Source organism: Dipteris shenzhenensis, chromosome 22 (genome assembly GCF_047967505.1).
Source record: "Dipteris shenzhenensis isolate YYH24624 ecotype China chromosome 22, Dip_SZ_1.0, whole genome shotgun sequence".
Lineage (NCBI taxonomy): Eukaryota > Viridiplantae > Streptophyta > Polypodiopsida > Gleicheniales > Dipteridaceae > Dipteris > Dipteris shenzhenensis.
The window spans coordinates 37,019,283-37,034,366 of record NC_141617.1 but is presented as its reverse complement, the minus strand read 5'-3'; the positions used below and the strand labels follow the sequence as shown (position 1 = coordinate 37,034,366).

Here is a 15,084-nt window from a genome sequence, read left to right as displayed (position 1 = left end):
GGTAGCACCTTTAAGGAAATTACTGCTCAAGAATTGAAAGTTCTATTGGTTAGAAAATTTTTAGGAAGCATTTCATAAAATAAGAAACATTATGTAAGAAGATGATTTACTTAGGCATGTCAATCTCAAAAAACCTTTTCATATTAGGGTTTAAGCACAACATTCTTACAAAAAGATGAAAGTGCATTTTGAAAACTGATTATATGCTTAAGCAGATCACCCTCTCACACTATTACACAAGAGGCCCTTTTCGACCCTTATTTGCAACAATTTTAGGTACTTTTTATTTTCAACTAAAAAATATGTTCTAACCAATTTGCCATTGTTTCTATCCTATATTATTGATGATATTTATGTTAGTATATTTATCAATATCATCAATGACATAGTGATTAATATTTGCATTGGTATAAAAGATGGTATTAGCTGGCATCTATTTAGACATTAGTATCGATATTTATATTTACATTGACATTTCTAATTTTTTTATAAAATGTGGTTTTGGATACCTCCCATAAAAATGTTGCTTTGAGTTTTTGAATAAAAAAGATAAAAATATTGAGAAATTCCACACCAAGTTTGGGTCAAAATAACATCATATAATCACGACGAAATAAAAAAATCAAATGTCATTATGAAATTAAAAGTTGATTGGCAAAGGAAGAGAAGAGATTTCCATGATAAATTACTTAGGAGCTTGGACGACTTCAGGTTGTTCACCCATCATGAGGGGGAGGGTAGGAGGATGCTGGTACCTGGAGATCTTGAGTCAAGAGGTAGGTTCATGACTAAAGGTGGTGGTGCCATTAGGTGCTGCAAAGTATGGACTTGTGGACCAAATTGGTGTACGAAAGTGGAACCGAACTTGGCGGAGCAAGAGCCACTAGTTGAAAAGCCAGGGAAAAACTATGACGACACCAGTGTTCTAGAGGGCTACGACATGGGAGCTACTGGAGCATCTTCATTGATGGAATTGGATTTGGCCAATGTGGGGATTGGTCACCTTCCCACTAGTGAGCCCCCATATAGGAAAGTCAATGAAAGAAGCTTGGACAACTTGCAACGTGGGTGATGATTTTGAAAGGCATGCAAAATCCAACATCTAGTTTGAAATGTCATGCCCATTCACTGAAATATGTTTGCACATGCGTTTAGACTCCAATGTCTCTAGTTTGAAATGTCCACACATGCTAGTACCCATTCACTAAAATATGGAAAAGTTTGCAATGTCTATCTCGAAGAGTCAACCAACCATAGCTCTCGAATGGGTAATGCCCCAATTGGTTTTGACAAATGTTTTTAAACAAAATTTATTGACCGGTTCTTGAAACACATTGCCCTATAGTTTTGCAATTCATAAAGTTCCTTGTCCCAAATCCTAAACTATCGAAAATGGTCCATTGTATCGGAGTTTAAGTTTTCCCAAAAATCTTCCAAGCCTAAAATTGTACATTAAGACCATATCCCCTTCTTTGCTCAACCATCTGGTTTGATTGTACCCATTGTATCCATCTAGAAAGCTATACACCTCATGACCGACCATAACGTCTAGTAGTGTATAATAGAAGAAAAGTGGGAATAGATTCGTAATGGTCACCACATTGAGCTTTTTGTAATCCACACAAATTGGTAACTTCCATTTTCTCTGGAACTACTATGATGGGAGACAACTAAATCACCTTCTTTGATGTATAAATAAATCCTCCTTTTAGCAATTTGTGGATCTTATGCTTCACCACTTTGAAAAATTTTGAGTTCATTCTATATCTTTGTTGCACTACTAGAACTACACCCTTCTTTAGATTGATCTGGTGCATGCACATACTTGAATTGACATGCTTCATATCTGTGAATTCCCATGCAAAAATGTCACTGAACTCCTTTAGCAACATTGTCAGGTTATTCTAGAACTTTCCTTCCACATGCACGTTGATCTTTATGGTTCTAGGACTTTGCTCCATACCCAAATAGAACTACATCCTTCTTTAGATTGATTTGGTGCTTGCGCATGCTTCAATTGACACACTTCATATCTGTGAATTCCCACGCAAAAATGTCACTGAACTCGTTTAGCAACATTCTCAAGTTATTCCAGAACTTTCCTTCCACATGCACATTGATCTTTATGGTTCTAGGACTTTGCTCCATACCCAAATTGATTTCTTCAAGATCATCTTTCTCAACATGAGAGATCATTTGCATATGTTATTTATATGCCACTCTCTTTTTTTAAATCACTTCTTCGTTCCACTATGTATGGTGAAGGGCTTCCTCGGTATCGGATCTTAATTCCAATTATAGTATATGTTTTCTTGTTTCTTCCTATGTCCATTTAGAAATTACTAGGTCTATTACCAAAACAACAAACACCTCACCTAGATTACGTTCCACCCAAACGTATTACTAGACAATTTGGTTCACATCAAATTCAAAAATGGGTACAATGGATGACTTGAAAACCATTGTTCTTTGTCATCATCCAAATCAACACCATATGGACTCCTTGTGCAATCATAGAACACACTTTCTTCCTCAAACCGGCCTTTGGGATCATTTTCAAATCCAACTTCTTTTTTCCACTCCAAATCGTGATCTTGGATGCTCACAATCCTATTTTTACATGGGCAACTTTGAACGATGGTCTTTTGAGAAGGATCACGTATGGTGTGTCTCCTTTGATTTTTTGTGCTTGCTGTCTTCTGGCCGCACAACTGGGAAGCTTGATCATCATCAATCTGAGATGCTTTGAATCCCTTGTGTCTGGTTGTGCTAATACCTTGTAAAAATGTTGAAAGCATAAGAGCTCCCTGCCTCTTATACTCCTTAGTGCAAAACCTACTACTAAAGCTCATGATATATGCTTGGGTTCTCATCGTTTGTTTTAACCGCATTCAAAAACATAGGTGCCTTTGAATTTGTCAGAAAACCGTAGCTCTAAGTGGCATTCCAAGCAAGCAATATCATTCCCAATGAAACGAATCCTTTTGATGATATCCAGTGAGCCCAACACCGGTGGCAATATGCAAGTAGATCTCACCGACTCTGATTGCTATGAGACTATCACTTTCCATGTTCCCCACAACTACCTTTTCCAATTAAGGGGAGGAATTTTATAGGGTCGAGGGTGCTTTAATAGCAAAAAAAAAAGCCGAAGAAGGCTAAACATGCGGTGTGTCCCTAAGTGTTTTGAAAGCTGAGCCTTTCATTGGGACCCTCCACCTCGTGCCATAGAATAATATCATTGCATACATACCATGGGTGGTACAACAGATGCAGAATGAAAGAACTCCTTTCACACCAGTGATGGAGACAATTGCTTTTGTAGTAGTGAAAATCAACCAAGACATCTCTTTATCTGAGCAAATTGTTATAGCAGTTGGGCCCAATCCCGAAGATCGTGCGATCGTAAGTCCTCTCCTTTCACATATTTCCGATTGCAAAGTGCTTATGTTGTAACTAACAGTGTCTGCTTTCCTATAGTTATCCTGTGTGGCCAATCAGTATGACATCTTCTCACGCTTGATCCAGGAGTTTGTCGATGGGAACATTGTGATGTATGTAGCAAGAAACATTTCTTACATGCGTGTGCGCATTCGCTATCCATTTTTTATTTCACTATGCTTGTAGTGGTTCCTGAGGGCAGGCTTCGTGAAAGACTCCTTGCTGCATTTGGCCGGTTGGTTTTCGACCTCGGTTATGATCAGAGGGCAAAGTCAACAAAACACTTTTGTTAGCGCTCGGGTGGTCACATTGTGGAGATATGTCTTTCCATGCTCATGCAGATTGGAATGCATTTTGGGCTCTTCTTTGCAGGTGAATGGAGTCTTGCATTTTACATATTTGAATGGCCCTTTGGCAGAGTTTCAATGTTCTGAGTGTGCGGGCTCCCGCATGAGCCATGATCCCACTCACCCATTTTGCTACACGTGTCGTAGCCAGTAGGAGATCCTTCGAGTACCTTCTCTCAAAGGCTGCGTGGTTCTTCGAGATGGATCCCATGTGGAGGTTAAGCTTTGTGGTGTACACGTGGATGAGGCACCCATTGATGGAGTACTGCATGCGTAGTGTGGTTGCTACAAGGAGCCTCTTGCTGGAATGACAACCTTTGCGTGACTTCACCATAAATATTGCAGGCTTCATCATGGCCTTCAATCTTGGTCTTCAATCTTGGTGCTTAAAGACAATGCCCATTAGCTCTTCGGCCGTGTATTCACCACAAGCATCTTACATTGTACATACTCAACAATAAAATGTGGTGAAATGATGTACACAATCTGAACCCATGGCGAGGGCCCATACATTTTGCAATAAGAAAAGCTTACTCTACAACACTTGTGATGAAAACATAGAATGGTTCATTGTTTGCAATGTGAATTGTGAAGCATGTCTGTATTGAAATTGATAAAGTGTATAAGGAGGGTTTCCATTTCATGTTACTCTGCCTTTATGAAAGTCATAAAAACACATTCTCAACCATGTCCCTGTGAAGCATGCAACTTGCTTTACCTATGAGCTCAGGATCACCTTGCAATTGCGTACACATTACAAAATCATAGCTTCATTTAATCTTCTCGTCACGGAAAGGTACACACATCCACGATGAAGGACTTGCAAAACTCAGAATGGAGAAACAATTTGATGTTACTGTATACAACCTTGACTGGGGCATGGAATTCATTAAGGACAACGAGAGCTGCACAGATGTACTTGTGTGGCACGTCTGTTGCCTGGACAGTCACGCAGTTCCCTGTTGGATTGTGTGCATGACCACCTCATACAAACAAGTGTAGGAAAGAGAACACCCTGGCATGACCTCCTCCGGATATCTTCTACTAGCCAATCACCATGCTTCGAAAAGTCAGAGTTGTCATCAGCTCTTGCAACATCCTCCAGCTCGAGAGCCATACTGTATGACTACCTCACCCGAATTTCTGAAAAGCTTTCTACAGCTTTCATGCTTCTTTGTTGGAACAACGGAAACCCTATTGAAATTGTTGAGATTGGGTGCCAAAATGTGCTGCCAGTGCACAACCTGTTTCTAAACAACCATGCCTCCCCTCCTACAATTACTCTACTGCTTCCAATCGTGAGAAAGAGAAGGTATACCACTTGGAGAAAAGAACATGAGGTTGACCTGTTGCAAATACTGCACAGGTTCCTCGAGCTCACTGCGGCGGCTGTAGTAGCAAGTCTCTATCTTAACTAAAACCCTCATGGTCGGTACACGCTACGCACCATTCATGACAAGATTTACAGGCTATGGGCATTGAGCTCCCACGCTTTTTTTCCTGAGCGCTCTGAGCCACAGCAAAGCAAAGCAACCAAAACACCACTTCTCTTGGTAGGACGGCCAGAAGGAACAACTAATAACACTACACAATGCCTTAAGGGCACCAAGAAAAGGAAGAGACCCATTGTAGATCAACAATCTTTATATGAGAAGAGAGTCGGCAACACTCTCGCCTTCCCCATGTGCATGCTGCCGCACTTTAACATTCTATGGGAAGCTTAAAAAATTAACCCCTTGCACTGAGGTTCTGCTCCAAAGCATTGGTATCCAACTCAGTGAGACATTACGCAATGAGCACTCCATCTGTAGCAATTGCATGAACCAGGCACGGAAGCAGAAAAGGCCAAAGTTCTGGTCAGAGAACATGCCCTTAGCTTGGTCGCAGTAAGAATACCATTCGCACAAATACGAGAACTAACATATTAAGGTCAATACGGCCTGCGTGGGAGTGTTGTGAATGTCTTCGCAGACACTGACAAGGCACAATGTACTAGCCTATACAGGAAGGGCGGCACACACATTACGCGGAATGACGATACACTCCGCACTACACCTCCCCCGCTTATGACATCCAATTACGTTGCTTTGTCTGCTGAGAAACTCCAAACACTGTCCACACAATATAAAGATGTCGAGCTCGTGGTAATTGATGACATCTCATTGGTGGGAATCAACACATTCGTTGCAGCAGACCTGCGCTGACATGAGATCAAGCACAAACACGACAAGCCCTTCGGTGGACTTCTATGTGGTGACCTATACCAGGCCAGCCCCACTAAATACTCGTGGATATTTCTTGAAAGATCCACAGCATCCACTCTACTCGGATCCTTGTGGAGGTCACAAGTGCAATACTACGAACTAAGCATGCCGATGCGCCAAAGTAACCAAGATTTCCTTGACTTGCTAAATAAAATCAGGAGAGGCACGCAAATGGATGACGACCTCAAAAAACTAAACAAAACACACCTCCAATAGCCGCCCTCTAAACATACCGTGCCGCATCTTTTCTACACTAATGCTTCGAAGGACAAGCACAATGACTACGTCTTCAACGCGCTCAAGACACAACCACATATATTGAAAGCCACAGACATAAGGCACAAATCATGCAGCAAAACGGTACACATCCCAACAGACCCAACGATGACAGCAAGACTACACAAGGAGCTCAAGCTCAAAAAAGGGATGATCATAGAGATCTTCTTTGGAAACCTTGACATTCAAGACGGGATTGTTAATGGTGCTGATGGTGTCTTTGAACACAACGACACCAAAGGAAAGCCAAGTGTAATCTGTATCAACTTTAATGACCGCCACGTCGAAGCCAGAGCACACTATAATAATAAAAACCTAAGACCTTCTAACCTCTTTCTTCTCTCCAAACTAGAACACAAGCATATCAAAGTGGACCCCATGGTGCAACAAGAGGTCTTTCTTCGATATCAAGGCGCCAGGAAAAGTGATGGTCCAATCCTTGAACACACAATCTCTGGCTTGCTATGCGGACGATATTTTGCACTGTGACATCATGATAGCCACAACAATTCTTTGCCTGCAGGAGACATGCAGTAGGGGCAAACAAGCATCGTAGATACCAAGATTTCAGCAAGTGTCCATGGATGATGGTCTCAGAATCACGACATACTATAAAGACTCACTTCTACTCCAACAAGAACCTTCGCACAAGGATGTGGGTGCTTGCTAACAATATCGGACAACAAAAACATAGACACATTTGCAAGCATTAACATGTACAAACCACCTGTAACACCCGTGCCCATCGCCCTCCATGCACCCCAAATGACACTCCAGCACATCCCACCAACAATGACCACATATGTAGTGGGAGACCTCAACGTAGTCTACAAAACATCCTCCAAGGCCAAGCAACATCTCCAAGACTTCATGTCCCGTACCCACGACTATATACGGGTCCACCCTCGACCTCGTGTGGACAAACGCAACATCACCCCTACCCACAGCAGGCACTAAGTTCGTCTACTGATCAGACCACTCCCTGCTTTTCGCAACAATCAAAGACACTTTGACTTCAACCGGGCCCCAAAAGAAATGGGGTAAAAAACAGCATCGAGAAAAGCAACACACTAAACATCCAGGCACTCCTTTGCTACACTACTAAATGATCCCACTACATACACTAACCCTCCGTGTAGCAGGCCCCTTTAATAATATTAACCTTGCTTAACACAACAAAGTTGATACGAAAAACTAGTGCCTGCACCCTGATTAACTAGCTCCATATTATGCATAGTGGCTAATTCTTCTTTGGTTTACCCCCTGATTAACTAGTTCCGTATTATGCCTAGTGGCTAATTCTTCTTTGGTTTGCCACTTAAAATGGGCTCCTAAATGAAGAAAGGCAAAATGTTGACACCTGATCCACCATCAAGCAATGCGCCAAGTAGATTTTGGCCATGAAATTACACCTTTAAGGTCGACACCTTGTAGTCAACATCCTCTAGTTCTACCTGGTCATCTGAATACTGCTTAACATTCTGACAAGAGCTCTTTGACTGATTTCTTTTGAATTTTGATACCATGCCTAGCAGCTAGTCCAGAGTAGCCTAAGTCTGCTCCTGCTTCAAGGCCTTAAAAATCTCAATGGGATGATTTGTAGATTCTGAGGGCTTACCTCCTGGTCTAGTACCTTGGACTTGATCAGACTGATGCTCAGGGGTAGCAAGTTAGGAAGGAATAATGCAAGGAAGCAATGCACAACCTTTGAGCATGCAAAGGGGTAGGGAATGAGAGGGTGACTGCGTATATCTCGAAGTGGGCGCTATCAAACACTAAGTACATAGACCCTCCGATTAGGTTCTTGCAAGGTTAGCTCTCTGGAAAAAAAAAAGGTTCTTGCAAGGTTAGCATGCAATGATAACAAAAGCAAGCAGACACATTACTTTAACACAACTTTGCATGGTCGTATTGTTGTAGGGGGTTGATATCCCACGCGAACACGTAGGTGATGTACACCTTGACGAAGCATAAGGGAGGCTCAACCAATAGACTCATAACGCACGATTACTAGTTTAAGCTTTATGAGAGGGTAGGATCCAAAGAGTTGGTGCGCAGCTAGGTACCCAGACATCCACACGAGACGGTCTGGGATTCACAAGGCCTGGAAACGTTTGTTGGCTAGGCTACGTAATATTAAAGCTCCTAAGGCCTCGATCTTTTTCCTTCTAAACTGTTATGCCTTCCCTTCACGTAAAATTTCCATAGGTTGCAAACATATGAGTGAAGGGGTGTACAAGGATAGATACTCAAATGAACAAAACTATTCCTTACCCTAACAAAAGAGTCCAAGTCTAAAGGCTGCTGGGTCCCCCCCTCCCCCCACTTTCATTAACAGGAAAGGGACTAATTAAAGAGGAAGGAAATCAAACCATATGGTAATGAAATTAGAAATTTGCTACCGCGTAGAGAGAATTATAGTTATGGATGTAATAGTCCCCTTTCTCTTGCAATGTTTGAAGCAAATATAAGGGCATCTTAAGAGAAATGTGTAATATAGCCTCTTATGTATTTATAGGGCCAGGGTATGTTACAGCATACAGTATATTCAATACACGTGAGAAAGCGAGTCAATCGATCTCAATAAAATACCACATCAAGTTCGCACTGTAAAGCAAAACTGACATGAAATTGCCTCATAAAGCCCACAGCAAATCTGATCAAGAAGATGAACGAACAAGTACTTTAACACATCAAGAAGCACGTGAGACCAAGTCTACCAAGAATACTAAAATATACCTAGATGAATCCAGGAGCATTCCCAAACTCATCCTCTACCAAGAATACTAAAATGAGACATTTTCAAAGAAAATATAGAAGCACCAGCCAGCATAACAGGATGATATATGAATTATGACAATTTGACCCAAAAATCCAAAGTTGGTCGCATTCCAAATCACTGTAGGTAAGCTAGGTAAGCAGCTTTCCAACTTCTGAAGCAGATAGCTTTCCAAATCACATTGCCTGTCTGAAGACAGAATTTCATTGCTTTAATCCTTATGGTACAAGTGAAAACTAAATGAGGCATCATTACAGAGCCAATAACCAATCCCAACTGGCAACCATAAAAAATCCAACATCACCTCTTTTCTTAAAATCCCCTAATCTGAAACACTACAAATGCTTTTCTGTTTATTACTTTGGGGGCTGCCTAGTCCGGGGAGGTTCCACCTCAAGACACCCAAAACCTCATTGCATTACACAAAATATACACAGTAAGACCAAGAATCTATTAAGTTGTTGCTACAATTCTCAAAATGCAGACTCGATGTACCATTTCGGATGTGTGACATCTGTTCGTAACACTTAAAAGCTTTAATGCTCTAATGTGAAGGCATGAATTAAAAAACCAAGCGCTAAATGTCTGGCCTTCACCTGAGTTTACATATTCCTGGTGATCACAGAAGGCTAAGGCTTGCAAGAGCCTTCATGCATGAAATTTGTCTTGCAAAAATGTTGCTTAAGATAATAAATGTCTCACAAACATTTCATCAAAAAGTATAAATGTAGTCGAAGTCCATTCACCATATCAGGACTGGGAGATAGTGTGTGAAAATGTTTCATACACCATAGCAAAATATTACCTCATTACATGTCAATGGGGTAGTAGCTTGGGATGAGACAGAATAGATTGCCTCTTCTTCACACTCCTCTGCAGCAAGAATAGGAAATTACTTTACAGGGCTGCTGAGGTGCAATGTATTCTGTCGGCCAATCCCAAACATCTATGCAGTAAAGCATTTGTCCCCAAAGGGGAAAAAAGAGGAGCTATCAGACTTCTTTTTGCCAAGATATTGCAAGTGTCCCCAGCTGAGTCACCTATAAGATTGTGTGAGCTCAGATTCAAGACAATTAGAAGAAGGGCTGTTCAATGGCATTGGTCACTCTTAATGTCTTACAGAAAAGATACATGATAAAGGATGAAGAGTTCACAGCTAGCTTGAATAGCCCAATTTGTCAGTTGAGACTCAGCTCATGCAACCCAAGCCAACATGGTGAGAAATTGCGAGTCTGCTTTCAAATATCCATACATATCTTCCTGATAAAGAAGACTGGTCGCTCTGCACTGAGTTCTGTTTGTTGAAAGATGCCCCTGCACCTTCTGCAAAACTTACAGAATTGGAGAACTTGGGCTGTCAAGACTCAAGATTGACAACCACCCCAGTTGGAGCCTGTTGGCCACCAAGCTCCTTGGAAACAAAATCTGCATCAAGAAATCTTGCCACAAATACCCACATGTTGTAAACATCCTCAAAGCTTGATAAGACACTCAGAGCAGAAGTCACCACCTCAACCCTTAAAGGCATCCTTTTGCGGTGATCCCGTCCATTTAAACTCTTGGTTCCAATAATATTTTTCTTGTTGTCAGTAAGCCCATGCATATCCACACTATTATCAGGTGCTTGCAAATTCCGAAGAAACCCTATGCTTAGAGAGATGTTATTCCTATCTGCCAGCAGTTGTACAAGCTCCGGATGAATCATTTTACCATGGCAATCATACAAATTAAAAGCTACTGATGCTCCTCTGTCATATTTGATCTGCGGGCCATATAGCTGCACCAAGGAGAGGCCAGCCTCAGGACCTGGATGGCGGAGTTGAAGCAATGAACTTATCAACCAATTGATGAGGTATCGGAGCCTAAGCGTGGTTTTGTTTAAGCCCAACATATCTACATGATCAAGACTTCTACATACAACTTCAGGTTCCTTCTCTGTCCATTCCTCCTGCTCTGCCACTTCATCATCACTTTGGTTTTCCTCATTGTCTTGATGAGAAGACGACCCCTTTTCGCTCTGCATGAAGTATAAATCTGAGGTAACCTTTTCTGCACTTTTAAAAGAGCCCAACTCCTCAGTATCCTGCATGATTGGAGATAAGTGCCTTCCTACAAATACTCTGTCACCATTCCTTCTGCCTAGAAGCCTATAATCTCCTTCTGTTTCCCTTCGAATTGCACTTTCACTTTGATTCCAAACTGCCTTTTCCTTTAACTTTTGCTTCGATTCCGATTCCAAGGATTGCACAAGCTTTTCTTTGCCTCTATCAATCCAAGTGTCACATTCCTCAATCTCACTTCCTTGGCTTTGGGGGTTCATACATACCCCTACAGTTCTGTTCACCTCCTCAGGAAAATCATCTCCACTTTTATGCAGGTCACTTTCATGTCCAGCCTGCTGAGCATCATCATCCATGATAATGCCATCGTATGCATGTGGCAATCCTTGCGAGCAGCCAGAAACATCCTCATTTGTCACCGTTGTAGCTGGGGACTCATCATCTGTCTTACCTTGAGCATTCCTACTCAATTCTCGGGCTGAATTTTCAGAAGCATCCTGCCAATGTGTTAACGCCACATTAGGCTTGCTAGGAGAGAGAGTGTTTTGGCATACCTCAGTTGCCATGAATGGTGATTTCCCTGGGTCCAATAATTCAACCTCCTTGAACTTTTCTCCCTTGGGCTTTGACTGGGAAGACAATTTTGCAGCAACCACATCCTCACTCCCACTGTCAGACACGCTAAGATCACCATCCTCTGCAGTGCCGTTAGTTTGGTCTTTTGTATCCCAGATTGTGTTCCTTGCCATTGCCTTACTTAAAGATGCTCCATTGTCAAGACTATGATTGCCCTCAAACAAAGGATTTTGTAGTACCCCCGAAGGAGGGAGGCTTGTGCCTCCATCGTAAACAGGGTTTCGAATAGGTCCACTGAAAGGACCACTGAAGGGCCCACTAAATGGCCCACTGAAGGGGTCTTCGGACATCGAAGTTCGGCTTGCAGTTCCAACAGGACTTCGGCCAATGTCTATGCAGAATAAGTTGTCCGTGCCATCTTCACTGAAGACAGGGCTGCGAGTAACCTCTCCTACTGAGTCACAAATAGAGCTATCATCGTCATCCTCTTCCAGCACCCCTTCAATCCTGGGCAATGTGTGAGCATCTTCATCAGATGGAGAACGCTTGTTCAAACCAAGCATTGGACCAGAAAATGAAGCTACAGCAGGAATCAGCTGATTGCCTTTAGGGAATTCAAAATCTGTTGCCTCTCGTCCATCACCATCAGCATCGTCAAACTCCTCTGCTTCCTCGAGGTTTTCATCAGAGGACTCGCTCATAGACCATTGAGAAGGGAGAGGAACGATTCTGACGATTCCAGAGGCAGGGGCACCTGACGCATCTTGTATGCTTTGTATGGCAGTGTTCTTGATGAAGAGACAACCAAAGCCAGATGGGTCGGCTCCAAAGACCTTGTAGAAGGAGGCAATGATGAAATCTGGCCTGAAAAGGGAGAGGCCAAGGGAGTCCATATCCTTGGGGCCTAAGGCAGAGGCATCCAGGAGCACATGCCATTTGTTTTGTTGAGCTAAGGACATCCATTGGTATGAGTATTTTGCACCTGAAACACGAGATTGAACAGGAAAAACAAAGAGGCCCTTAGCAGGACCCCTTCTCCTTCTCCTCGCAACGAGCAATTTCCTCAGCTTCGTGGATACAATGCGCAATGTCGGCCATTTGAAACTTACATTTGAGATCTTCACACCTTTCTCCCTGGCTCGTTGCACCATCAAGCCCACAGATTGGCTCTCGTAATCGTACATTGTAATCAGCCTCCGACATGTTTCGAACGGATATGCATCTGCCAGTAACTTGAACGAAGCGCCCCTGCTTGCAGTGAACACCATACTGTAGTCCGTATCCTGAATGTTAAGATACTCCATGATCCGTCTCCTTATGTCGAATTCCACTGTCCCGGCTTCAGCAGCCCCAAAAAGAGCATGCGAACACAAATTCACGGATATGCTTGTAAGAGCAAATGATGCGGATTCCCACTGCTGGAGCTGCTGGAGATGAGAAAATAAGCCGAAACCGCAGTAATCCAAGCACACACGGCCAGTTTCTTCGAGGTGCCCATACTCTTCTGCTCGCAACTTGTCGATAGAAACTGTTTCCGAATACCTGGGATACATCTCCTTGAACCTAGAGAATGCGGTTTGGAGGGCGGGAAGGCTCTCGTGATCCGTATAAACGTGTTCTCCTCCAATGGCAGTAGCTCTCAAGAACTCCCGATGTGCATTCTGGCGAGATTTTGAGCTAGACGGCCGCAGCAAACCTTTCTGACTGCCTCGGTCTTGCGGATTTGAAGTCCTTCGAGCGCCACTGGCGCCTGCTCTCTTCGATCCACTGTCAGCTCGCTCTGCTGCTCTTGCATCTTGGAGCTGCTTGAGGAGCGACGGCATAGTCGTGGGTTCAACGATGTCTCCGGAACTACTTCCCTGTCTCCCCTTCCGTTCAGATAAGAGGGACGAGCACAGCTGGACTGGCTTACATAGGTAATAATGCATGAAACCCTGGAGGAAAGAAGAGTCCCGTCGCCGTTCCAGCTTTCCTTTCGACGAAGATCCTCAGGCAAAATCAACAGAAAGGATCAAACGATGAAGCTGAACAGAGAGCAAGCAGGGAGAGTCACGCAATCTGAAAGATTGAAAGCACATGGATTCTCTCTATCTTCCCCTGTCTCTCTTTCTTCCTTCGCGTCCTTCCCCCCCTGATGATTCCATGGACAAGTTTCACCGTATCGCTCAGACACTGAACCTTGCACTCGGACAGAATAGTGGAGCTGACACGCGGAAGCCAGTATCCCACTTACTATCCCCCATGATCGACGAGCCCCGGCGAGATATACGAGAAAAGGGGCACGCTTCGATAATGCCAGTCGGAGAAACCCAAGGCGCTTGGAAAGGGACTGGGCGGGCAGGATCCCGTCTAAAGTGGCTCCGCCACAATTGATGATGAAGATGAGGAGTGCCCGCACAGCCAGAAGGAGGGGTCGCAGCTAGCTCTAGCGGGCTCCGCAGCAGCAGCGATCAATGGCGATGGCGAGCCGCAGAGGGGGCGGGAGAAAAGAGGAAACTGGAGGCGCAGGGAGCAGGGAGGAGAGCTCCATAGCTGCGAGGAAGTGGGAGGGAGCGATCTCGAGGGGAAGGGGAAGAACAGAGATCTTGAGAGGGGGAGGATGCGAGCGAGAGGTTGGGAGGAGGCGAAGGAAATAGAAATGGCGGAGCTTGAGCTTGGGAGCTTTGGCTATGGCGGAAGCTCTGAGCTTTTTGGCTATGGCGAACTTCATAAAACGAAGTTGCAGATGATGATGATGATAAAGAAGAAGAAGAAGAAGAAGAAGCCCCTTAATCACCCCCTTAATCCTGCTTTCTTTCTTTAACCCCACCCTTAACTCCTCCCCATTCCCCCCCCTTTAATCCCACCTCGTTCCCCCCATTCAATGACTTATCATCCATCGAACATTCGCCGGCCGCTTGAGCTAGTTGCCCATGTTCAATCCCCTCGGTTGAAACCCGATCGCTTGTCATCATAGGCCACAGACGGTTGTACCGCTTGTACATGGTCGTGTGTGTGTTTGTGAGTGGGGGGAGCGAGGGGGGGTAGTTTGTGAAGAAGTTCCGTTTCTCTTTGTTGCTTCGCTCGCACCTTCCCACTCCTGTCCACAATGCCAGGCATTCGCCAGCCTGAGCTGGCTACCCATGTTCAATCCCCTCGGCTGAAACCTGGTTGCTTGTCATCATAGGCCACATGCGATTGCACCCCTCGTAGATGGCCACGTGTGTGTGTGTGTGTGTGAATGGGGGGAGCGAGGGGGGTAGTTTATGAAGAAGTTTAGTTTTGATTCGCTCGCACCTTCCCACTCCTGTCCACAGTGCCATTACAAAAACTGAGTCTTCTCTATATTTTTTTGCAGACTC

General features: G+C 43.8%; 1 protein-coding gene and 1 long non-coding RNA gene across 2 annotated transcripts; one reads left to right on the top strand and one right to left on the bottom strand.

Annotated features, from left to right (window-relative positions):
- Positions 1-3,305: 3,305 nt before the first annotated feature.
- Positions 3,306-4,285, top strand: LOC147888063 (uncharacterized). The gene is made up of 3 exons (XR_015543081.1): positions 3,306-3,405; positions 3,529-3,813; positions 3,936-4,285. It is a non-coding gene; the product is annotated as an uncharacterized LOC147888063 (long non-coding RNA).
- Positions 4,286-9,414: 5,129 nt separating this feature from the next.
- Positions 9,415-14,431, bottom strand: LOC147888062 (uncharacterized). The gene has a single exon (XM_087393338.1). It carries the CDS (start codon positions 13,669-13,671, stop codon positions 10,465-10,467), a length of 3,207 nt encoding a protein of 1,068 aa, XP_087249464.1. The 5' UTR covers positions 13,672-14,431; the 3' UTR covers positions 9,415-10,464.
- Between the last annotated feature and the right edge of the window lie 653 nt (positions 14,432-15,084).